We start from the raw sequence: 25,625 nt of genomic DNA, 5'->3' as shown, positions 1-25,625 counted from the left end.
TTGCCATACTTTGTATGGCTCGGACCCTAATAAATACTATAACGTAACCATACAAACAAAAACATGGAGCAAGTTGGAGTCGTTTAGCTCCATCAACTGCCTACGTCACCATTTGACTGACAGCAAAACACCCAATCAGAACCTTTTCCTGAAAACTTGACAGTCGCACAATTATAACGTCACACGCTTCAACAGCTGATCTTCGTCCGTCAATTGTGCGCCACGTTTTTGACAACACTTAGCACGCGTTTGAGCAGACACATCAGCGGGGGGTGGGGGAGGACTTTGGTTTCACCTTGTTATGAACGTAGTCGGACAGAAGAAGTCGGAACATCGCAGCTGCGACATCCACAGCCAGAGATGCCAAAATACTGCTCGGTCTCGAACTGCAAGAATGACTCTGGAAATGGCAACGGCAGGAAAAGCTTTTACAAGTAAGCTACTTTTTAAGAAGTGTGCTCGGTTAAATCCGAGTTATTGTAATATACAATTATTATTATGAGGCGTCTTTTAACGGAAAACTTGTTTTTTCTCTCTTCGGAGTCACCTTGACTGCGTGAGTAATTACATTCTCTCAGTTGTTATGACACGTCTATATTGTATATGACTTATCTTGTTTGGAAGTCCTATTTTGACCTTTGACACTTTTGAATAAAAATGTGGGGGGCTTGGAACCAGTGTGGCTGACTCGGCTAACAAGCGATTGAGCCTTCCAAGACAAATTTACGCACTAATATTTGGAAACGTGTACTTTTGTGTGTCTGAGTCATGGTATATGGGACCACTGCAATAATGATGTCATCTTATTCTTGGGGTTGATCCACAGATTATTATTGTTATTATTATTATTGTTGTTGTTGTTGTTGTTATTATTGTTGTTGCTGTTATTGTTATTATTAATATTATATATTTTTAGGGAATTAAAAATTCAACGGAACAGTACTATGTGTCTTAATAGATTTCCCAGAATCATGTGATATTGGTTCGCAGAAAACGTGTTTCAGTTGACGTGTAATAACATGTTGCACCTTTAAAAAGAAAGTAGAGTTGCTTACATTACTGTACAGAAAGTACAAAGTTAGCACAAGCTAAAATGTGATTAGTTCATCTAGGCCTGTCGCGATAAGCAATAAGTCAATTAATTGAACGATAAGAAAATAAGAGCACGATAAGTTTGCCGGCCGCGATAATTTTTATTAGTCCCCCCTTTACCATAAACTGTGTATGACAATAGGTTTCACTATGGAGTATTTCGACTAAACGCTCTGGTTTCTTGCGGAGTGATCTCTCTGGTGTCATACTTGACTGCAGCATGTTGCAGCACGAGCCGGTAAGCCGCATTTGTTTTGCAGGGCTGCCAACACGCAATGGCCGTGAGACTTGCGCATTTAAGTGGCTTCTCACGCTCTCGCGCTAAACCTCCGATTCTCATGCTGAAATATGTAAATAAGTCGAATGGAGAAATAATAGATGCAAGCACCTCCTCTTTTATCATTTCGCTGCTCCCCACATGTAAGCAGAACACACACATCTAGCTTACGACGTCAGTACAAAGCCCCCACTTCCTGGTCTAACGTAATAACCCCTGTAATCCGCAGGCACATTACGCAAATAGAGTCAGCCTATATACTAGTGTTGTGCGATGTGTCTAACTTTGTGTGTGCGATCCAGCAGCTCAGTGCGCGTGAGAGTGAGCGTGAGCGCAGAGGGAGGAGAAGAAGAGCTTATGAGGAACGAGAGTAGCAGAAGAAGAAAAGGTGTGAAGAGAAGAGACGGAGCGGTTAGGCAGAACAGTCAGGAAAAACAATAACGGTGCGTTATAATAAAGCCGTTTCTCAGCACAACCGCTGTTTCCTTTTTTTTATGGTGCTCCACGCCGTGAGCGGCGAGAGAAGAGAGTAATTGGGAGTTAACCCCGAAGCCAACTCCACTTCGGCCCTGGAGAGGACGGATCTCCCCCGTGTCCTCCGACTACTATCGGCGGATAAGAAGCGGGAATGGTTAACACTAGCGTATTTGACAAAATACACATTAAGAGCAATGCCGGCTAATCGAGAGGTTTGGGAGGATTCCCAGTGGGCTGCATTACTTTTGGGCCGGCGTCCCGGCTTATGTGAAAAAGGCGCTTTTATTTATTTAGTTTATTGATCTTTGAAAATGTGTACTTGCATTATTATTATTATATTAGTTGAGAATGGTCTCAAAATGACACATTAGCGCTTTGCGCAATATTATCGTTTATCGCGATAATTTCTGAGAAAATTTATCGTACAGCTAAATTTGTTATCGTGACAGGCCTAAGTTCATCGTCTCAAATAGTTACTTGATCATATCTGATGCTCTGAATTTCTTATGAACTGTCCTAGTTTGTTAATGTTTACATATACACTTACAGTAAGGCAAGGCAAGTTTATTTGTGTAGTACAGTACATGGGCCTCCAGGCTTACATCCTCCAGGCTTCCTACATGAGTATCCAAAGCTCTTCTTTGGATGTTTCTGCCTTTTGTTCTGTTCTCAGTCCAAATGATCCCGCACTGCTTCAATAATGTTGAGGTCCAGGTTCTGGGGAGGATCCATCCCTCCATCAGACCTGTTGTTACTAATCTTCAGTCCAGTTCCTGTGTCATTGAGTATCCTTCAGCTTTTTCTCACTGTTTCCTTTCCTTAAGAATGGCTTCTTAAAACCTATTCTTCCATGGAGACCATTTCTGATGAAGCTTCAGCCAACAGTAGATTGATCAACTTAAGGTCCAGATACATCCCTCAGGCCCTGTGTCAGGTCTTTGCTGGATTGTTCTACTTCTTCAGGACATCACTTTCAGATCCTGTTCATCTGATAGTTGACACTTATTTTGTTTCCTCTTATGTTTAAGGACACACTGCATACCACGCTGAGATATGCCAAGTTTCCAGCTCTTTGGGTATCAGCTTGTTGCTGCAAAAAATCTTATTTTCTGTCTGTCAAACTGTCTTATCTGCGCTGTTCTTTATAGATACAACTAAAGAAGTAGTATGTCTTTGCTACAGGCTGATAGTCACAAAGTATCTTGAGTTTACTGCTTAAGTTTGGTGCCTTTTTTATGGTTGAATGATTAATAGCCCATGATTAAGTGTCTTAGCGAAAAATAAACAATCCTCTGAACATAATCAGGCACAAAGACTCGCCTGAAAATAAGTAAACAAGCAGCCAATGTCCAAAGTGAAACTTTACTAGACTTTCAGAAAGCCTGGAGAACGATTGCTCAAGATGTCTGTAAAATATTACTGAAGTCTAGCTACTTGGAAGCAAAATGTGAATAAATAAGGGGTGTCAAGACTGAACCATCCCAGAAAAATACTGTATGTAGGCTGTCATGTAAATCCATCATTTTAAACTTAACTGTGTTTTAAGCTGCAGTTGTACTAGTTCTCAAATCACTTTAAACAAACAATCATATTTCACTAGAAATACCCAAACTATAACTAATATATCACAGCTGTAGTATTTTTTGTTTTCTAGGTTCCCACTTCAGGACCCGATCCGCCTGCAGCAGTGGTTGAGGAACATGGGCCGTGAGAACTGGATTCCTTCCAGACACCAGTATATTTGCCACGAACATTTTGCACCTTCATGTTTCAAGGTGCGTTGGGGGATCCGTTACCTTGATAGTGATGCTGTGCCAACAGTCTTCCAGGAGACTGAGGTAAGAAACAAATCAAACCTTCCACCATCCTACGAGAACATTTAGGGCTTTGTAAAGAATATTAAACAAGAGGTATTACTAGATGCTTTAACAAGAATAAAATGAGCAGAGACCAGCCCTGCTTCTGCCACCTCTGATAAAATGTGAAGTTAATTGGAAATGATTGCATCTGTGGCACAAAACAGCTTTAAATGAAACGGTAAACCCTGTCATGTTGCCTCTGATAAACATACATTTGATTTTTCTAGAAACGGAAAGCCACGGATCACAATGAGAGGAAGCCAAAGCGGCTAAGAACTAACAAGAATCACATCGTAACAGAGTCAGATGACAGGACGACGACTTTTGATGCTGTAGAGACTCAAAGTGGGTTGCACATGGTGCACCTGTTTCAGATTGCTGTTGATCCCTCACGACCAGGAGAAAGCAGTTTTGTGGATTCGAGTGACGTTGGAAAATCTGACTGTTCTCTCCAGACAGACTCTCTGGCATCAGTGGACGGAGTCGAGACGGGTGTAAGCTTCCCTTTAACTTTGTACCAGACAGTAGATGGTCTGAGTGACAATGGGGAGAACACAGAGGTGGTGGTGATGTCTGACTGCCCTTCTGAGGAGGGACAACAGGAGCTTGTGAATGAAATCACTGCTGCCATTTTGAGGCAGGGCAGCAGGCTGGTCATGAATGAGTCCATACTTGGCTGTACAGATGATGCTGTGGGCTCTAACGGAGTTCAGGATGTCACTTACACCACTGAAGAGCTCTCAGATGAACATGAAGGTCATGAAACTCAAGTCATTGCCTACTTTGAGACAATACCAAATGTTTTCCCCAGTGAAACCTCCACCCAGTTAACCTTCTCCCCAGATACAGTTCTGTCGTCCGCCCTGAGCTCCAAACCCATCTCATCTACTTTGCCCATCGTGTCCAAACACATGCCACCGTCTCCACCATCTCTGGTCCTCACTCTGGAGAGACTGGACAGAGATGGAGGCGAGGGGGATGAGAGCCTGTCAGAGGTGGATGACTCAGAGCAGCGGGAACACCAGCTGGAGGAACACTGGTGAGCACCAACTCCTGGCTTTAAAGAGATTTTTCTGTCCTTTTATTCTATTCAGTAATACAGCAGACGGAAAATTGCTCTATATCAGCATCGGATCATTTAGGTTATTTTCTTTCCTGAATTCAATTCCCATGGAGAAGTTTTGCAGTCTTCATTTTCTCCCATTTGCAGCTACCACAAGAACAGTCTGAGTAAGGAGCAGCTGGAGGCGATCGTGGCTGAGCTGCAGAAAAAGGTGAAAGTGCTGCAGCAGCGACATCGCCGACACCTGGAGAAGCTGATCGGGTTGGAAAACACGGTCTGCCAACTGCGACAAAGTAACCTGCTGAACGAGGAGCGGCTGCAGCTCCTGGAGAGGGTATTTACTTCACTTACCTTCTAACATTTCAATTTGTTATTGCATTCTGTAATAAAGCCATTTTTCTTTTTTATTTACAGTAAATACATCCTTCCACTCACTTTTCGATGTCTTCCCTCGTTTCAGGCATACATTCAAAACAGTGCAACAGTTCCAGATACTGGTGAAACTGTGGCCATCATATACGAGGAGGACAATGCTGCCTTCTTATATACTCCACTGAGCGATGCAGAGAGCATGTTGTGATCGTAGATATCGTGTCTGTGCTGCCCACTGTGCCAAAAACAAAAGGGAAAATGCTATCGAAAACAAAAATGGTACATTATTTTCTGCTGTTTACTTGACTTAAAATCAGATCTGTTCAGTTTACATCAAATCAAAAGAAAATCTGTGAATGAAAAGTCTTGTGTTGGCTCACCTGCTTGGAGCTTTGCACTAACATAGAGGAGTAAAATGGGATTATTTTGAATGTTTTTTTTTTCTTTTATCAAAGATTTTTGATTTTTCTATCACATCTCTCTTTACACTTAAGTTCTGTTTATTAAATTGGTTTTGTTTATGATAATGTGCGAATCAATAAAAATAACATTGTTCATTTGTCTTTATTTTAATGGTTACTATAAAAAAAAGTTAAAAATGATAAAACCAAGTAAATAAAGTTTTTAACTAAGATTTTTTTAAAGGAAGGTGTTTAACAACTTAGCATTGAATGAAACACGAATGATTAAAAACAAGTTTACTGCATTCAGCATGTAGCTGAGAGGATTGTTTCCATAGAACTGAAATCTAAGAAGTCTGGTTTTTTGTAAGGATTTTAAAATTGACCAAAAAGTTTCTCATGGATTTGAACAATGATTGATTGAATCAAACCTTTCCTATGCTCTGCAGCTTTGGTCTATCATAAGGACCTTGTCCTTGTATTGACATGCTGTCTCTCCTTTTCACCAGATGTCAGCAGAGTCAGCTACATCTTCCTGGTTTATGATAGAATGTGTCATCTTTGCCCTCTGACCCAAACCGTAGAAACAATCACACCAGAAAAAGCTTCCTTCTGGTTCTTGGCTTGTCATTTTTAGTTCCTCGCTCGTTAGGGTCACATATGTACCTGCAGGTTTGTAAGTTCTTGAGTCATGGTGAATTTAAGGCATGGATCAGCAACTCTGGTCCTTGAGGGCCGCAGTCCTGCTGGTTTTAGTTTTTTCCAGCTCTGACACACCTGATTCGAATTAAATTAAATTTCAAGTTCTGTATGTTGACCCATTAATCTGATTTAAGTTTGGTGCAGCAGGAAACGTCCAGAACCTGCAGCCCTTAAAGACCAACGTTGCACATCCCTGATTTATAGACAAAAAAACAACAAAAACAAATATAAAACCATAAAAAACTGAACAATAAAATAGTAATATCTATTGTAAAGTTTTATTGATTGACATTCACATGTGTGTGACTTCTCACTTGGGTATTATTTACAATATAGTTTTAGTTTTGGGGCTTTGGGGCTGGAGGGCAGAGGTAGCCTTGTGGTTTTAGAGGTGGGCTTGGGTCTGGAGAACATGCGTTCAAGTCCCCGGGCTGGCAACTAAGATAAACCACGGTGGGTCCCAGAGCAAGGCCCTCAACCCCCAATGGCTCCTTGGACGCTGGAATCTGGCAGCCCACTGTTCCTAGCAACTAGGATGGGTTAAATGCAGAGAAAGAATTTCCCAGTCATGGGACAACACTATAGAAATGAAACTTTGATATGCAGGATGCCAAACTATAAAAACTAAACTTTGTTATTCTGTATGTAAAAGTTTAATTTCTAAAATGTTGTCCCATGAAAAGATATAATGGAATATTAGCAAAAATGTGAAGCATAACCTTTGTAGGAATGGTGATTGCTTTTATTTAGTGGTCACTGCCCCTGAGTGGAAAAAGAAATAAGAAATTCCAAATAGATCTAAATAAAGGAGTGGAATGGTCTCAGTCCATTGACAAAAAGGTTCAATAGAATCACTTTATTAGGAAAGTCCTTGAAATAAAAAAAACACAAATAAAAATCAATATTGCATGGGAAAAGCAGCATATAACATATAGCACAGTACAAGTGTTATTTATTTTTCTTTTTTCCAATCTTGTCAAAATCTTGATTTTTTTTCCGCATGTTTCCAGTTTGGCCACTAGAGGGCATCTTGGACTGTTTTTCTGTTCAAAGCTGTAATGTTGCCACGTCCTGAAAGACTGTTGTTACAGACATTTCCCTATTAACCTTGAAAGTTCACACTTAGACAAAAACAAGAGAAATTATTCTATGCATTTTTCCTCTTCCTTTGGACAATAACAAGCCCAACGGATCACAAACCCATCATCTACCTGCTTCAGAGAGCACACTCTCATCTGGACCATTCAGGATGCACTTTGAGGATCATGCTTTTGATTTCTCAAGTGCTTTTAATAAAATTCAGCTGCTCTGTTATGTGAGAAGCTCCATAAATTCCAGGTGGATTCCTCCACCACCACCTGGATTTATGACTACTTAACAAACAGATGAAGGTTTGTGAGACTAAAAGGTTGTGTGTCTAAGAGTCCTTTCATTTGCAGAAATACTCTGATTACTCTGCAGTTGTGGGGAGTATCAGGGATGGACAAGAAGCTGAGTTCACAGAACTTGTCAGTTTGTGAGATGGTGCAGAAACAATCACCTCATCTTGAACACAAACATAATAAAGACAGAGGATTGTTGACTTCAGAAGGAACAAAACAATGTCTACATCCTGGGAGAAGATGCATAAGTAGTGGAGGAAAACAAATACTTTGGAGTTCAGCTGGACAACAGAATAGACTGGAAATGCAACACAGAGGAATGTAGAAGAAGGGACAGAGCAGACTCTACTGCATAAGGAAGCTGAGATCATTAATGTCTGCACCAAGATGTTTCAGATCTTCTAAGTCTGTTGTGGAGAGTTCAGTCAGCTTTGCAGTGTCTGCTGGACCAGCAGCATCAGAGCCAGAGACTTAAAGAGACTGAATAAACATTTTATTATAAACTGATCAAGAAGGCTGGTTCTGTGCTGGGGATAACTCTGGTTCTGGTTCTATGCTGGAGATAAATCTGGTTCTGGTTCTGGTTCTGTGCTGGGGATAACTCTGGTTCTGGTTCTGTGCTGGAGATAATTCTGGATCTGGTTCTGTGCTGGGGATAACTCTGGTTCTAGTTCTATGCTGGGGATAACTCTGGTTCTGGTTCTGTGCTGGAGATAATTCTGGTTCTGGTTCTGTGCTGGGGATAACTCTGGTTCTAGTTCTGTGCTGGAGAGAAATCTGGTACTGGTTCTGGTTCTATGCTGGGGATAAAAATCTGGTTCTGGTTCTGTGCTGGAGATAACTCTGGTTCTAGTTCTGTGCTAGGGATAAATCTGGTTCTGGCTCTGTGGTGGGGATAACTCTGATTCTGGTTATATGCTGGGGATAAATCTGGTTCTGGTTCTGGTTCAATGCTGGAGATAACTCTGGTTCTGGTTCTGTGCTGGGGATAAATCTGGTTCTGGCTCTGTGCTGGGGATAAATCTGGTTCTGGTTCTAGTTCTGTGCTGGAGAGAAATCTGGTTCTGGTTCTGGTTCTATGGTGGGGATAAATCTGGTTCTGTGCTGGAGATAACTCTGGTTCTGGTTCTGTGCTAGGGATAAATCTGGTTCTGGCTGTGTGCTGGGGATAAATCTGGTTCTGGTTATATACTGGGGATAAATCTGGCTCTGGTTCTGGTTCTATGCTGGAGATAAATCTGGTTCTGGCTCTGTGCTGGAGATAACTCTGGTTCTGGTACTTGTTGTATGCTGGGGATAAATCTGTTTCTGGTTCTGTGCTGGGGATAACTCTGTTTCTGGTTCTGGTTCTGTGCTGGGAATAACTCTGGTTCTGGTTCATGTTCTGTGCTGGGGATAAATCTGGTTCTGGTTCTGTGCTGGGGATAAATCTGGTTCATGTTCTGTGCTGGGGATAACTCTGGTTCTGGTTCTGTACTTGGGACAGCTCTGGTTCATGTTCTGTGCTGGGGATAACGCTGGTTCGGGTTTTGTGTTGGGGATAACGCTGGTTCTGGTTCTGGTTCTGTGTTGGGGATAACTCTGGAGCTGCTGGAGCTGATTGTCCTGAAAAGAATGATGCACAAGCCACTGAAAATAATGGACAATCCTTTGCATCCTCTACACAACACAATGAAGAAACAACAGTGTGGGGCTTCGTCAGATCCAGTGTAGGATGGAAATATACATTCCTGCCAGCTGTTGTCACCCTCCAGAACAAGACATTATCATCTTCTAATTAATTATTATTGTTTTTAATAATAAAAAAATAATTAATTAAAACAAAAAACAAAAACAACATTACAATTTCCCTTTGGGATTTATAAAATATTTTTCTTTTCATTTTCATTTCATACCCAAACCAAACAGTGGAGATGATTCAAGCATTTTAGTTTTGACAATTAAAAAAAATTAAATTAAAATTATTGACCCTAAAAATTTTCCTTACCAGTCATTAGAGCAGGAAGGGTAAAGAAGAATGTGAAATCCATACAAATTTTACAATAAACTCTTTAACTTGTAACATAACAATCTTCAAATCTGACTTTGATGGTATTTTGACTGATTCAAACTTTTCCAGCTGTTGATTTTTTTCTATTCCTTGTATTTTTCGGCTCTAATTGATCATCATCGACTGAATAAGATTTCTCATTTCTCTCTCAGCTGCATTTTTCCAAATTTATATTTATAATTGTCATTTTTCAATACATGTTTTTGCTATAACCAAACTGGAATTAACCTTTTGAATTGTATCACAGAACTTGGACATAATGGAGGCATCACCTCCTCCTTTTGACTGGGAGCTTTATCAGCATTTCTGCCTCCCCAGTGAGCCAGAGTAAAAGCTCAGATGCTTCTGTGCTTACACCGTGTGCTTTTCTGTTCTCATTTAAATTACTTCAGGAACAAATTAAACAACTTACAAGGTCAGAATACTCTGAAATACTCTGGGGAAAAAAAAGTTATTTTTACTTCTTGATTTTTTTCTGCTCTTTTCACACAACCTCAAACAGTGAATTCTGGTTTTAATGCATAAAGATTAACTGTCTGTGTGCAGTTTATGGTAATAACAAAGCAGTTAATAGTGTAATTTAGATTAGGATTTCTTTCTGTTGCAGGTAAGAACTTCAATGAGTTTCTGTTCCCACTGAGTGGACACAGTGTTACTCAGGAAGGGGGTGGTTTTTCTTGTCTATGCTCAGGTGCCAGGCAACCTCCCTGTCCTTCAAATTCCCCAGTATCGGTCACGTGAGCAGAGTCTGGCCAGAACCGGCGGTGCATGAGAAGAGACACTCACAGACTGTTCTTTCTTCTCTTTTCTCAATCATCCAGGTTTAGGTATTTGATGAGATAGAGTTTCATCACAGCCTCAGGAGCTTTTAGCTAACAGGATCAGTCTTTCTTCACTTATTCTTGTTTATTTGTTTACTTGTGAACTTGTAAGAGATCTAGTCTAAATTTCTTGTCAAAACATGATAATCTACGTTCTTACTCACACTAAAAATATGAGGTAAAAATCAGGTGTTCATTTAGCTGTCTTTGAGTGGCTGTAAAATCTTCCAGTCTAAAAATCAGTGATTAGGTTAAAAATGATCAAACATGCCTGGTGGTCCAACCCGGAGTAAACATGCACAGCAGTTTTCAGGCTGTCATATGTCTGTTGAAAGGGCTTAGTACTTTTAAGCCATATAATTTTATTTAGTAGAATTAAGCATTTATCTTATAACACATTACACTGTGAGAACAAATCAAGATGAACTTGTCAAACATACAAGCTCAGAGCCTAAATTACAGGCACAAGAAGTTTATTTCTGCAAAGAATTTTCTCATTGGTTTTATGGTTTGTGTTTTTATTGTTTTATTGTAGAGGATTTTGGGCAATCTCGGGTTTTAGTAAATGTGCTATATAAATAAAATTGACATTGATAAAATTCTCCAGTATAGTTTATATGACTATTTAAAGGAGCTCTAGTCGGTAGTTACTGTAATTATGACCTGATATTAAACTTCCGTGAGCTTAGTTGGAGGTGACACTGATATGGGAGAATAAGGAGCAGAACAGTTGTCAAGAAACATGATATACCACTATGTAAGCTCCCCCATATTTACCGTCAAATACTCATGCATTTTTTATGTATCTGCCCTCATCAGGTGTGTTCGCATGTGTTTTTGAAACTAGGATTAAATGCATGAGTCATGCTGGAAATTCAGCTGAAAGCTTTTAGATTTCCTTTAAATGTGCTCTGGTATAGATGATTACATGCTCCCTTGTTGCATCTAATTGTTAAAGAAAGATCACTTATATATGACCATAAAAGGCCTTTTACAGATATATAACCGAAGGAAGAATTAGTTTAAGATTGAAGCACAGAGGCTGGTAATGATTCTTTTTTTGTTTCTGTTCAATGTCCAGTAAAACAATAGTAGATCCGGATTGCTAAAGAGTTAAAAAAAAAGAAAAAAGAAAAACAGGCATGTGGTCTGGAATGATTCCACTTCTTTGTGCTCACTCTTCTCACCTCTGCCTGTTAGCTGATCTTGTAGCTAATTGTTTAGAGCGTGTGGGGGTAAGTTGCCAGTTGGACGTAACACAGCCCTCAGGATTGAATGTCAGGGGTAATCTTATGGAGCTACGCAGACAGGCACAGTCCATCATTTTCCTTAAAGGTTACTGAGTCACACAGAAATACTCTTAAAAACTAAGATCTTCAGAGTAAACACTTTTTTTTATTTTTAATGAAACAACATAAGACATTTAGTATCTTAAAAAATGTCAATTTATTAACAAAAACATTTATGAAATACATGTGTAATACATTAAGAAAAATCCAGTCCAAATGAAATCAGGCTGTTTCATGTTGCTTCAGTGCAAAACTGTGAATCACTTAACGGTTCCTGCAAACCTCTAATCTCCCAGATTCTTACCACCACAATTATCTAGAGGCTATGATGAACACAGTTATTATCTGCTTTGGCTGTAACAAGAGATAAGTAATAATATATCTACAGTATTTACAAAGTTTGATTCTGCTCATAACCCTAACACCAAATTCTTCCCTTTTTCATACAATGGTCTTACAGAATGGTGGTGAAAAATTTGGGTTTTAGGGGGAAAAAAAAACATCCATAAACATTAAGAAGCTAAAACTGTATAAAAGGTCTGTGATTTAACAATAACAATAACATTTAACATGTTGATCTTAAAAAGTCAGAGCACTAAAAAAGTCACACAAATGTCCCTTTAATGTATTTTCTGTCTAAATGACATTTAAATAAATCACATTATTCAGATACTTAATATTACAGGCAAAATCAAACACTTTGTTTTCCTCAACACACTGATACACTGGTGTGGAGAGCAACTTAGAGTTTCAGTAATGTCTTTCTTTCTTTGACCTTGATTCATACGTAGTCTTTCCTCTCTAATCCTGGGCCACCTGCAGACCGTGGGGCAGAGTAAGCCATTCGTGAAGGGTTGTATCTGGTCTCACGTGGCGGACAGGAGCAGCAGAGCAGTCCACCACCAAGAACTAAGAGTGCAGCTGCTGCCCACCCAATATACAATGCAGCCCCCAGCTCCCTCCGCTGAGCATCAGTAAGTAATGGGTTGTAGAAGTCCCTGATTATGGTGTTAGCAGACCAGGAGACAGGAATGAGCTGCATGATGCCAGATATGATGAAGAGGACTCCAGAGATGATCATCACCTTTGCCTTGGATGCCTCATCCTCGATGCAGTTGGTGCACTTTGCCCCAGCGATGGCAACCAGCACAGCCAGGATGGCTAACAGGATGGAGATGACGGTGAGGGCGCGGGCAGCTTGGAGGTCTTGGGAGAGAGCAAGCATGGAGTCATAGACCTTACACTGCATCTGTCCTGTGCTCTGGACCACACATGTCATCCACAGGCCCTCCCAGATGATCTGCGCTGTCACAATGTTGCTACCTATGAAGGCCGTCACCCTCCACATGGGGAGGGCACATGCCACAATGGCAATAATCCATCCCAAAATGCACAGGGAAATGCCAATCAATTCCAGGCCTATAGACATAGTGAAAGCTTTTCCTCTTCCGCTGCTGAACGTAGCTTACACCTGAGCAGGAAATAACAGCAATAACTAGAAAGGCAAGGAGTCAAGCAGTGACCCAACCAGTCATTAAGTTAATTTTAGGCCTTGAATCTGCAAGAGTGACGATCTGTTACCTTGACTTGACCGGTGTTCCCTTTTATAAGCCTGCTCAGGTGGGAGGGAGGAGTCAGTAATGTGGATGACGTTACTAAAAGGGGAGGAAGGACCTGGACACTCTCAAGACTTTCTGCTATCAGCTTACATGGCCAACTTCACAAAGGACCTGGCTACAAAGAGGCCTTTTACAGCTCAAAGGGCATGTGAGCATGTATGTTTACAACCCAAGAACCATTTCTAAGGTGGATTTATGCTTACTGCATCGCTGAAAATGACTGCACGTAATTTTGTGTGAAAATATCACAGAAAATAAACTTGTCAAACTCTTCTTTATTGTGTTGAGCTGATTCAGTTGCAGTCAAAGTTAAATAGTTATTTAAAGTTGGAATTATAAGACTTTCCCCTGCCAGTGTTGTTGTGTTTGATGGGTCTTATTGACTTTGTCTCTCTGAAGAATGTCAATGATTTTTTTGGTGCTGGATGGTCTCCAGAGGAATGCCACCAACCCCCAGCATATTGTAATGTAGGGCAGAAAACTCACCACCTAGTCTGCCCCCAGAATGAGATAAATTGGGTGTATTGTTTGGAAAATGGGTTTAGATACCTGACTGGAGAAGCTGACAAGAAAGCAGGTTTTTGTTATCATAAAGCCAACAGTCTGAGAGGTCAGACTTCAAGTCTGGATACACAAGAGGACTGAAATCTTCTAATTTAGTGATGTAAAAATCCTACACATTACCAAATCCTTTGATGTGTTGGTCTAATTGGCTAACTGTTTATTTTGTATGAGGAGGTTCATTAGAGAGCTATGCTGCTAAAGGAATGGGATAAAGCTGGGCTCTTTAAAGGCGAGCTAGTAGATTTTAATCAGTGGATTTTTTTAGATGTTTTCCTTTGGAAAAGCAAAGCCAAATATCTTAGACTTAAATAATGGTTCCTTTACAAATCTGGTAAAGTTCTGGAAAGAAGAAAAGATCATTGTTCCTTTTATACGTTGCCTGTAATGGCTGCTCCATAAAAAGTCCACCAGACATTTTCCACATATTGCTGCTGCTTGAAGCCAGTTTGATGTGGTAAACTCTGCTGTCTTTATTCATTGCTGCTACTTTGGCCTTAGATTGTATTGTATCTGCTGCGGACAAGAATAAATGATTATGCTGCCCAGCTTAACAAAAGAAATCTATGCTGTTTGTTTGTGCTGTGCTCCTACAAAGATATTGGTTTTGATTTGACGTCTTGTAGTTAGTGTTTGGACAACGTCTGATTGTAGACAGTGGAAATACTAGGAAATTAATGTACTTAAAGGGATTTTTAGAAGGTTTTATATTGGTTCCTGGGTTATTTATTATTAATGTGCAGTGTCACAGATTTCCTTTCTGATCCGACACCTTCAGACTAGTATTACTGATACTGATCTTTTTTACAAAATCTTAATGTGTATGCCAAATCAGAGTAGAAAGTGGTGCATTTTGAATTATAGCTTCATTACAGGGCAACACGTCATCAACATTATTTCCCTCTGCTCCTGGGTAGTACCTATCTGTAATATCAAAGGACTCCGAGAGTAACATCTGTGTTATAACAGCACCTGTCCCTCTCCACTCCTCCTCTTCTTTCACCTCATTATATCCTCATCATATTCTGTGTCATGATTGATTCTTAGATTTTTATGAGGTTTGTGCTGGTGCCACAATACACTGTCTTCCCACAGATATCACATAGACCATCTTTGCTATTTGTAGAGCTGAAATAGCTCAGACATTAATGCATTTGCATTAAGCCATTGCTGTTAACTGGTTCAACTGGACTGAGGGAGCAGAATCCCTGAGATGCTTACACATATTTGTTTATATCTATGACAGGTAGAAGAAAGTAATTCCTACAGAGTATCACTTTCCACTGTGTCTGTTGATGATAAACTACCTATTTAATCCCAAATAACTAAAATGTTGATCCTTTGATATGAGAATAGATTTAAGCAACACCCCTACTATTTACAGTGTATTTTAACATTATAACTGTGCGTTCACTGACTGATAAATTTCCCCAAACCTTATCATTTGTTGTAAGTTTTCTGTTTGTCATTTAATTTTATTTATAATAAGGGCTGACTGTATTAATGAAAAGTGTAACCAAATTAGCGGTCTACCATGTCATAAAGGCTTAATAAATCACCATGCACTATATTCTACATGCAGCTTCTCTTTAATAGAACCTCTTGAATTGTTAATTGTAATAAATTTCAGTTTATAGAAAAATAAACATATATTTTTCAGATTTACATAAACAGGAGAAAGATGGGTATAAAAATGTTATTTTATGCTTATGCAATTTAATCATTTTCAAAATGCAACCTTTTAAGCTTAAAATAAAAAAAAGGATTGACAAAATTAAAAGAAAGATTAAAAGAAAAAAAGTTTATCACAATAACATAGTTAAAACAAAACAAGGCCTTTAATTAAACAACCAACATGTAAAACACTAAAATACTAAAAATACTAAAAATAATTAACATTTTCTCTCCTTTTTTGATGCACAATGAAGTTTTTATATTTCAATTTGAAAGCAAAGATACAAACTTTTAAGATATTATTGTCCCTCCAGTTCTCTGTGATTAGTCTTTTCCATGATGATAAATATGTGGGAAACGAGCAGGTGTCTCCTCAGACGTAGTCTCTCCTGTCGAAGCCGCTTGGGGCGACTGACCTGGTTTGGGAGTAGATCTTTGATGGAGGCCCATTCCATTTCTCTGGTTGCTGTGGACAACTAGAGCAAAGGATGCTGCCTCCAGTGAGGAGGAAAGCAGCAGCAGCCCAGCCCAGGTACAGAGCTGCACCAATTTCCCTTTTCTGGGGCTCAGGTATAGCTGGATTGTAGAACTCCATAACAATAGTGTGTGCAGACCATGACACAGGGATCAGCTGGGTGAGAGAAGCCAGGATGAAGGCACCACCGGCGGCTATCATCACCCGAGCCTTCGCTACATCATCATCCACACAGTTTGTGCACTTTGCCCCCATAACAGCCACAAGGAGTCCCACAATTCCCAACACAATGGAGATGATGGTGAGGGCACGAGCAGCCTGAAGGTCGGCACTTAGAGCTAACATGGAGTCATGGATCTTACACTGCATCTGGCCTGTACTCTGGACCACGCAGTTCATCCAGATGCCCTCCCAGATCGTCTGGGCTGTGACAATGTTCACACCAATAAAAGCTGACACTCTCCACATGGGCATGGCACACGAAACAACAGCTGAGATCCATCCCAGGATGGCCAGAGCCACTCCAAGTATCTCTAATCCAACTGAAGGCATGTCTGAAGCATGTGAGTCGAAGCACACAGATGTTTCTTGGATTCAGTGAGAGTGCTCTCGAAGGCTAACAGCTATAATAAGCAGCAGATTTGTTTGCCATAGAAGGTGGAGCCATTCAGTTATTGGCTGGGGAAGAGTTCAAACCGTCTTTACTCTTACCTCATTTGAACAGCCAAAAACACACAGCCTTGGTATGTAAACGGCATCAGTTTAATCATTTAACCTCCACAGTCTCGGTAGGTCTCCCACCTGTGTGGGTGAGGGGAGAGTAAACAGTGGGTCTACATCTCTCAGGTTTGGCGTGGTTAAAGGATAACAGAGAGAGCAAAGAGTTCAAGATAACTAACTGAAACTGCTGTCTCTGTGAAAGTGTGTGATAAATTCTATTATTTAGAAACAAATAACAATATAGAATGATTTCCATCAATATTGATCATATGTTTTAGTTCATGGATGGTCTTAACTGAAGCTGTGCAGGACGGAAGTACTGAATAAGTACTGAGAGGTGGGTTTGAGTTAAAATGGTTCTTTGGAAACTATAAGGAGTATTCAGAGTATTATCTTTCACATGAGAGCCTCCTCAATTTAATAAAAACATAATCTCAAGCTCTTTAGAAGGTCTGCAAACCCATTTACATAAGCTATTATCAGCTTTGATTAAAAAAGGAAATACTTTTTTTCCTTTCTTGTTTTGTTTTTTTTACTATTTTTTATTGTGGTCTTTTGGAAAGTTTTCTTGTATTAAAGCACCATTAGCATGGTTGCCATGTCATATCGAGGACAAAGCTTGACCTACTTTTTTTTAAGCCAAGTTCTTAGAGAAAAGTAGCTCTAACAAAGGCAAAGTTTCTTTCTCCTCTATAGAAAATACCCCTGCAAAATTAAGAGCAATATCTTTTAATTCATTAAAAAAACACAATATGAACACATTCTAGATAATGTTTAGCTGTGTCCTGCTTTGGTATGTAGGCTAAAGCAACGTTTTCCTCTCACATGAGTTGACTCATTGCTTTCGCCGAGACCACATGTGGGAATTTCAATGCAAGCCATTCCAAAACACAACAAAAGAAGGGGCCATTGTGTTGGAAGGGCATACAATGGTCTGTGTGCACATAGTTGAGGGATGTCTTATCGGTTTTCCTCATAAAATAGAGATTTTTGCCCGTGCTGCATATGAAAACACTCTTTATGCTTCCAGGGGATGGTAGCAACATCTTTCATCAAAGGTTTCATCCAGTTATGTCTTTCAAACTCCAGGGGACTAAATCAACTTTTCTGGCATTATGCTTTGACTTTATTTTGGAACAACATAATATTATTTAATTTGTTTTAAATGTTTTCTTAAAGTCTTTATGGATACAAATCTTAAAATGAGTACATTTTAAATGAATAATGTTTTACTTGTTAATGCCTTTGGTTTTGTTGTGATTGCTTTAACAACAAACAAATTAGTTGTTGTGTGACAAACTCATTATTTCTTCTGACTTGGCTGTTGCACTTTCTCATTAACACCAGGCTGTAAAGTCAACTTAATAGAAACTGCACTTTTTTGTGTGACATCACTTTCAACATTTTTGTTTCGGTCACATGACTTTGACAACCACTACTGCTGTGTTCCCTCTGTCCACCTGCAGCTTCAAGCAGCCGTTTTATCACAGTTCTGTAAGAAAATAACTTATTCCATTCAAATTCCTTTTCAAATGCTTTGTTACTCTGGTTTTTGACACACTTTTACTCTAGTCTATCCAACCTTGGAAGGAAGGTAAACAGTTGCAAACCAGCTTATCAAAAGAGTCTTTGTGGCTCAGTTCAGACTCTGTTACAGTGCAAATTGCATCCCCCTTGTAGACAAAGACTTTTTATCTCTGACTCAGTTTCACTTTGCAAATGGATGACGGGCCTCAAGGGAAGGGAAGCATAAGGTGCTCTCCAAAAAACAAGCCCCCCATTGTTTCTTTACTCCATTTACTCTGAAATAAAATACCTGCTTTTGGCATGCACAAGAACGGCTCTTATTGGTCAGCTGCTGTGGACCTACAGCTGGCAGGTGTATAGCTCTGCATACCAAAGAACATGGTCGGTAAAAGAATTAATAAATGTGTAAAATGTTCATGAGGAATCATGAGGAAAATGATTTGTCGTGAATCAGTTCTTAATAAGTTTTATTCTTTTTTTGGGAGAATCTTTGAGGATGAGACTATTTTTTTGCACCAGTTCATTTTTTAAGATAAAAAAAAGACAACATCTAAGCACATTACTGAAGAAAAAGTAATGACCAAACCACATCACGAAACATGTTTCAGTCATACTTGAGATTAAAGCCTCTATCATCCACAAATGTTTGAACACTTTCATTCATGTCATGTTTTCATACATAGTCTCTTCTGGTGTATCCATTGACTGATAAGGTTTTGATTGCTGAGTAGTCCACCCGAGAGGGCACAGAGCCACCACCACTTTGGGCTGTTGCTGATCTGGATGGGCAGGAGCAACAAAGCAGGGCTCCCCCTAGAATGAGCAGGCAGGAGGCAGCCCAGCCAAAGTACAGAGCATTCCCAAACTCCCGCTTCGCCGTCTCCTCCAGCAGTGGATCGTAGAAGCCCAGGACAATGGCGTGGGCTGTCCAGGACACAGCCACTAGCAGCAGCAGTCCAGCTACGATGAAGGTTACTCCAGCAGCCACCACAAAGCGGGGTTTACTGCTCGCATCCCGGCTACAGTTAGTACATTTAGCACCAGCCACAGACAGACAGATGCCCACAATGCAAAGCACCATGGAGACAATGACTAAGGCTCGAGCTGCTTGTAGATCAACCGGCAGCCCAAGCATGGAATCATGCACCTTGCAGTGCATCTGGCCTGTGCTCTGCACCGAACAGTTCATCCACAAGCCTTCCCAGATCACCTGAGAGATGACTATGTTCTGTCCAATGTAGGCAGCGACCCTCCACATGGGCAGGCCACAGGCCACCATCACCCCCAGCCAGCCAGCCACAGCCAGGATGATCCCAAGGATCTCCAAGCCTGCAGACTGCATAGTGTGAGTTGGGTCTGAAGAACAAACTGAACAGAATTCTCTTCCAGGGCTCGGCGGAATAGATGGCCTTCTGTGTCCGTAGGCACAACCCTCCTGAGATGAAGGCGATATCGGATCTCTGCGGCTTAAAGTCCTGCGAAAGACTTTTAGTGAGAGAGAACGAGAGAGGGAGAAACAGATTCTACCTTCTTTATACAGCTTAGACGACTGAAGGTGGAGTCAGCTTAAGGTGGCATCATATGTACCTTCATGCTAACTTTGAATATGGTGCTACACGTATGCTTTGCAAAAAATTCCATCCAACAGGAGATGGCGTGACATAGAAACCATGTTAATTAATGCTCTTGTTGAGCATGTTTTGTTCATGAGTATTAGATAACAGTAATATGTTACAATAAAAGATTCTGGAGGATAATAAAATCTTAAATTCAAGCCATATTTTTGCATATAAAGAACTTTCATCAACCTTTTGTGCACTCCCTTCTGATTATACTTAGCTGTTTATGGGACTTTAAAGTCGTTTTTATTAAAGAAATAATGTATAGCTGCATGTCTGTGACAATCTGGAGGAAAAATGTTGAATCATGTGGTGAATGAAGGATTCATGCAAGAAAAAAAGAGCAACAATGTTGGGCCTTGTTTTTAGTTGGTCATGCACATATTCGTCTCTGAGAGGAGAAAAAAACTGAGCAAGAAGCACCATAAAGCCTCTTTATTAGTTTTTTTTAAGTGTTTTTTATTTATGGCAAACTGCTGTATATTGAAATAATATTTTAAAAAAAATAGAAGCAGAGATAGTGTTCTTTTATTTTCTTCTGGATGCATCGTGACAAATGTTAAACCTAAAATACATCCCTGAGACTGAATTATTAACTATTTCTCTCCGTAAATTCTACAATTGTGTGCAAAATTTTTGGGGAACCTAACAGGCCATCTTCTTCTTGTTTGCACATGTCAGTAAACTAAACAAAAAGAAATACATTGCTACATTTCATGCTAGATTATGGCGTTCATAAAGCTGAAAATTACCCACTAAACTAACCAGAAAAAACTAAATTAGATGCAGAAACATGCAGCAGTTAAAGATTACACTGCAACTGTCCCTGTCATTCTCTGAGTCAACATCTCCCTTTTTAATGTTTAGGGTTAAAGAAATGCCTCAGCAGGTGGAGATATCTCCAAACATCCCCCAAATATCTTTTCATCCTGTGCTGAGGTTGCTTAACAAGCCGGCTCTTTGTCATTAAAGGGATTCCACTATCTAACAGAGGTCACCTTGGGTCAGTAGTCAGGGCGAGCATTTCTGCTATCTTTGTGTTCATCCCCACAACACACACACACACACACACACACACACACACACACACACACACACACACACACACACACACACACACACACACACACACACACACACACATCTTCCCACAGAAACACTGGCAAACACTCTTTCAGCAGTTTTATTGAATTGTGAGTTATTATAGTTTTATAAGTTAATTGGCCTCGGGTTTCTATTTTCGATACACTTTCAGATTTAAAGAAGCATTTTTTGATTTGGTGAAGAATAGAAACCATGCTCAAATAACTGTACACTCTAAGTGATGATTTCCTTTGATAGGAGTATTCATGTTTGGTCAAAACAATATTCAAAGCAGCAAAATCCTTGAACTACTTTTGGGGAATTCATAATTCATAGTATTAGCTTTAAACTACAGAGCCTCTGAATGGCCATTGGTGATCCTATTTTATCCTGTGCATACAAAAAAAATCTTTTTTATGTACATATAATAATATATTGTGCACACAAGACATTCAGGGACTGCATATACTTCTCCTGTATTAGAATCTCCATTTGCTTGCAGCAACCAGCTGCAGATATTTTTCCTGGGGTCCTTTTTTGAAATATAATGAAAATATATAGACATGTAAAAGCAAATACGTTTACCTATATACAGAAATACATCACATCCCTACATATAAAGATCATAAATTATTCTTTAAAATATATAATTGTTGCACCCACGTACATGCACATAAATATTCATACACACAACACATGAAAAACTTTAAACAGATAATAAAGAGTTTAGAGTTTTTAGAAACATTTGACTGTGGGGGTATATCAAAAAGCATGATAGGACAAACTTATGTAATTTTAATAAACAATAGCTGTCTATGTGCACAATTTTGCTGATGCATTTTTTTCACAAGCAGAGGGAGCCATTTTTGCACGCTGTGCTTGTGTCGAAATCTTTGTCTACTTTGAAAAAGCATCCCAAACCCTCTTTGCTTCTTTGCTTAAGCTGTCAGCAGCAACTCTACCAAGCCTTCCCAGAATTAGGGAGTAACTTCATTCAAAGAAAAACGTCTTGTTCTACCACTTGGCTAAAGTTTGAAGCACATTGCAACTCTGTGAATCACTAGATTAAACAGAAACCAGACAGAACTGAAATGACCAACTTAGTAGTTGGATTTAGAGGATGTGGCTCTCTACAGGAGACAAAACATTTAAACAAATCAACAACAAATAACTGAGGCGTAAACTTGTAGGAAGTTCATTTCTCCTTTTTGTTCACTTTACACTCATTAAAAATTTCTAAATTCATAATTATGAATATGTCTAGTTTGATACCAGTATTTCTTTCATCCCCTTTGTGGAGACCTGATTTCAACACCCATTCTGTTGGTATTGTTTAAACTAGCCTGTTTTATAACGCCCTGGACGCGGTAGAATTTTGTTTTAAGAATATTTAGGAAAACTCATTTTGCTTGCTGCTGTTTAATATTCTCATTCCTAACTTGACACACGTTGTTGATGTGTCAGAATTGGCCCATTGTGTATGTGCTTAACACACAGGGTACCCCTTAGCATAGTAACTCTGCAGTTGCATATTAACCTTTTGTCTTCTGAAGGGGTAACAAAACTGCTATATTATGCAAATATCCCTGCCAGGACACATCAGGGTGTCCCTATGTAATAATGAAACGCACCCAAAGGATTGCTGCACACTGCAAGCACAACCAACGTCTCTCAGCAAAGCACGTGAAAGAGTTTGTTGATGCTACACCAAGCTGGTAACTCCTGTTAGGGTATGAGAATGAAAATTTACCCACACACATGCACAAAAATACGCCACCTGTAAACAAACATTCTCTATGTGATAAATATTTACTGGTAAAGTGCACACAAGTGAACTCCGGGAAGTTGCAGTTTTTCTTAACAAAGACGCCTGACTTGTACACACCAACATCCCCTTATATACAGTAAATGTTTCACATATACCAATAGTTGCCTGGAAAAGAAGAATTTAGAGAGCAGGTTTATGTAACAGTGAATGTAATGAGTTCAGATGGGACTTGGAGAGGGATACACACTCAAATATCAGTTTGAGACCAACCTCCTTATTTTCCCACTCTTTTGTTCTGTTTGTCTTTATTAACATTTAGTTGAGCACTGAAAGCAATTAGCTAAGTTTCATCAGTGCAACTAATCTTTTTGAATCAGTATGTTAAAATTTGCAGTGTTTTTGTTTTTTATTTTTTATTTTTGCTTTACTTTTGGTAAATCTAACATTTCTTGCATGATCTGAAAATTGGAAATACATTTTATTTTAATTTACAACTGACATTTATAGTAACTGTATTTGATTTATACAAGTAAACAGAATTCTAAACCACAAACTATTAGACAGTTTATACCTTTTCCATGCAGGTTACAATCAGTCCCTGCATAACAAGCCTTTGTTGAATGTTTTTATCTGTAAGCATTCATTATTTAAGGAGATTACCACATTTGCAGCAGGTGCAGCAACCTGTTTCCTGGAAACACACAGGTAGCAGCTTGTAGCTCTCTTTGCTGGTTGTCTGTTGTAGGAGGAGGGGACTGGTTAGACCAGTTCCCAAGTACTTTCATGTTGTAATCATTTCTACACTTTTAACCCAATGATACCCAAAGCACTCTTTAAACAAGGACACAGATACATTCATGTGTTGCATCAGGTTATAAGGGGTTAATGACTACAATTAAAGTCGTTTGTGTTCAGTCATGTCCACATTTAACTGAAACTTTTTTTGTTATTGATCGTCCTTTTTAGTGTATCATCATTTATATAAGTTGTTACAAACAAAAACAACAAAAACAATGTGTAGAGCAGTCAACCACAACTTATTAGGAAGTTAAACAAATAAGAAAATGAGGAAGCAAAAACTTGTTCCTGTGTTTTGTTCAAAGCTAAAATCCTTTTCAGTTCCACCTGAACAGGCAGTTCCCCAGACCAAAATACAAACTGTCTCTTAACTATCTAACTTTGAAAATCTACATCTCTGTGGCCGGCCAGTGTGTTTTATTTATCTATTGCTATGTGGAGCTTTGTCAAACTCTTGATGGTGTCATTTCTACAACATCTCTAATATTTTATCTCATCTACAAACTTAGGAAAACTCATTGTTCAAGATTGTGCCATGTTATTGTGAGTCATGTCCAGAACGACATGGCAGTATTTATGATACATAAATAGACCACTGAAACTATGACTCTCCCTGAAAAATGGCCTCAGACTCACTGTGATGACATCACACAGGTTACGCCCATATTTCCACCTTTGCTACATAAAAATGTTCTTATCTTTTATCTTGTTTTCCTTACAGGTGTCCAGACCAAACTGTGTAAATAAAGCCTTCACGAAATCACCATAGCAACAAGGAGTTTGAAGTACTTTTCCTAATTTTCAGTTCTGTTCAAATGGGGAAGTCATAAAAGATTATAGGTGGTTAAAATATAAACTGTAGTTTAAACAAAGATTCAACTGACGTGAACTGACAGAAATACAAATTAAATGTTGAGAATCAACACCCCACTTTGTCAGGACACATTTGTTGCTTCAGTTCATAGAAATCTGGTTTGAGTCCAAACATGAACTCTTGTCTGCACTGCAGGTATTTCAGACCTTTCCCTGACAGTGTAGTATCCCAATCATATTAACCGAAGGGTAGGACACCTGAGTGTACTCAGGCAGCCGTTATTCTAAAGGCTGGGCTTGCCTCTGACTACTTGTTGTTGCTTGTCACTTAAAACTCCCTCTGGCATTTTCTCACGGCTCCTGGAATCAAATCTTTTAGCTGTTGCAGTTTCTCACAAACTCTGAAGTGTATGTACAATTTGACAGTTTGTTCTTAACTTTCACAAACCCAACCTGTTTTTATACATGTAGTTGCATGACTCCACTTTCCTTTTAAAATTTAAGTTCATAAATGTAAGTTAAAGTCACTTTATTGACTAAATGAGATTTTTACATAAATGTGCAGCAGGTGACTGTAGCCTTTCTAAGTAGCTCTACATCAGGGCTAATCTCAGCCTGAATCCATCTCTCCTCAGAGTCTTAATTGTGGAAATTCCTCCCTGCCTCCTTATGTGAGGAACCTAATATCCATAGCCAGGCTCAAGTACCTTTAATGATCCTATCTTGGATAAAATAGAGGTATTATAGTCCTAACGGTAGTTCTGGCTCCTAAACACTGCCTCTATTCATTCCTGAATCTATCTGATTCTTTCTCTACCCCCTTGTGCCCCCTTTGACTGTTCCCTCTTTTTTTGCAATAGTCTAACAACTGGAATCCCTTGGCATAATGTTTGCTTTTTCCTAAAGATCTCCCTCCTGATGTCTTCTCACTTCTGTGGAAGAACTATTTATATTTTAGCTATTGACGGCAGAGTGAACGTTCTCTCCCAGGACAAGCCGTCCACCTTGCTGCAGGACTGACATCACTACAAGGTCAGCAGTTTGTCTTTTCTTGCATGTTCTTACAAAGTGCTTTTCTGTTTATGGATTAATATGTTTGTGGGGGAAAAGTGAGGAGAAATATTTTTTTCCTCCTAATTTTAATTTTTCTTTGCTAATATGGAAACATTTTCATGTCTTTTCG

At 39.4% G+C, this 25,625-nt stretch overlaps 3 protein-coding genes across 3 annotated transcripts; 1 reads left to right on the top strand and 2 right to left on the bottom strand.

Moving 5' to 3' along the window:
- Nucleotides 1-226: 226 nt before the first annotated feature.
- On the top strand, nt 227-5,697 carry LOC121646515 (THAP domain-containing protein 5-like). The gene is made up of 5 exons (XM_041995541.1): nt 227-434; nt 3,501-3,684; nt 3,933-4,744; nt 4,916-5,102; nt 5,229-5,697. The coding sequence occupies exons 1-5, from the start codon at nt 361-363 to the stop codon at nt 5,346-5,348; spliced, it is 1,377 nt and encodes a 458-aa protein (XP_041851475.1). The 5' UTR covers nt 227-360; the 3' UTR covers nt 5,349-5,697.
- Nucleotides 5,698-11,923: 6,226 nt separating this feature from the next.
- LOC121646626 (claudin-3-like) lies at nt 11,924-13,376 on the bottom strand. Its single transcript, XM_041995733.1, has one exon. The coding sequence runs from the start codon at nt 13,212-13,214 to the stop codon at nt 12,567-12,569; it is 648 nt and encodes a 215-aa protein (XP_041851667.1). The 5' UTR covers nt 13,215-13,376; the 3' UTR covers nt 11,924-12,566.
- Nucleotides 13,377-15,739: 2,363 nt separating this feature from the next.
- On the bottom strand, nt 15,740-19,703 carry LOC121645540 (claudin-3-like). The gene is made up of 2 exons (XM_041994031.1): nt 19,124-19,703; nt 15,740-16,701 (listed from the first exon to the last, which is right to left on the bottom strand). The coding sequence occupies exons 1-2, from the start codon at nt 19,701-19,703 to the stop codon at nt 16,013-16,015; spliced, it is 1,269 nt and encodes a 422-aa protein (XP_041849965.1). The 3' UTR covers nt 15,740-16,012.
- Between the last annotated feature and the right edge of the window lie 5,922 nt (nt 19,704-25,625).

The sequence above is a fragment of the Melanotaenia boesemani genome, chromosome 9 (genome assembly GCF_017639745.1).
Source record: "Melanotaenia boesemani isolate fMelBoe1 chromosome 9, fMelBoe1.pri, whole genome shotgun sequence".
Lineage (NCBI taxonomy): Eukaryota > Metazoa > Chordata > Actinopteri > Atheriniformes > Melanotaeniidae > Melanotaenia > Melanotaenia boesemani.
The sequence above is the reverse complement of the archived record's forward strand: the minus strand, read 5'-3'. Positions and strand labels throughout refer to the sequence as shown.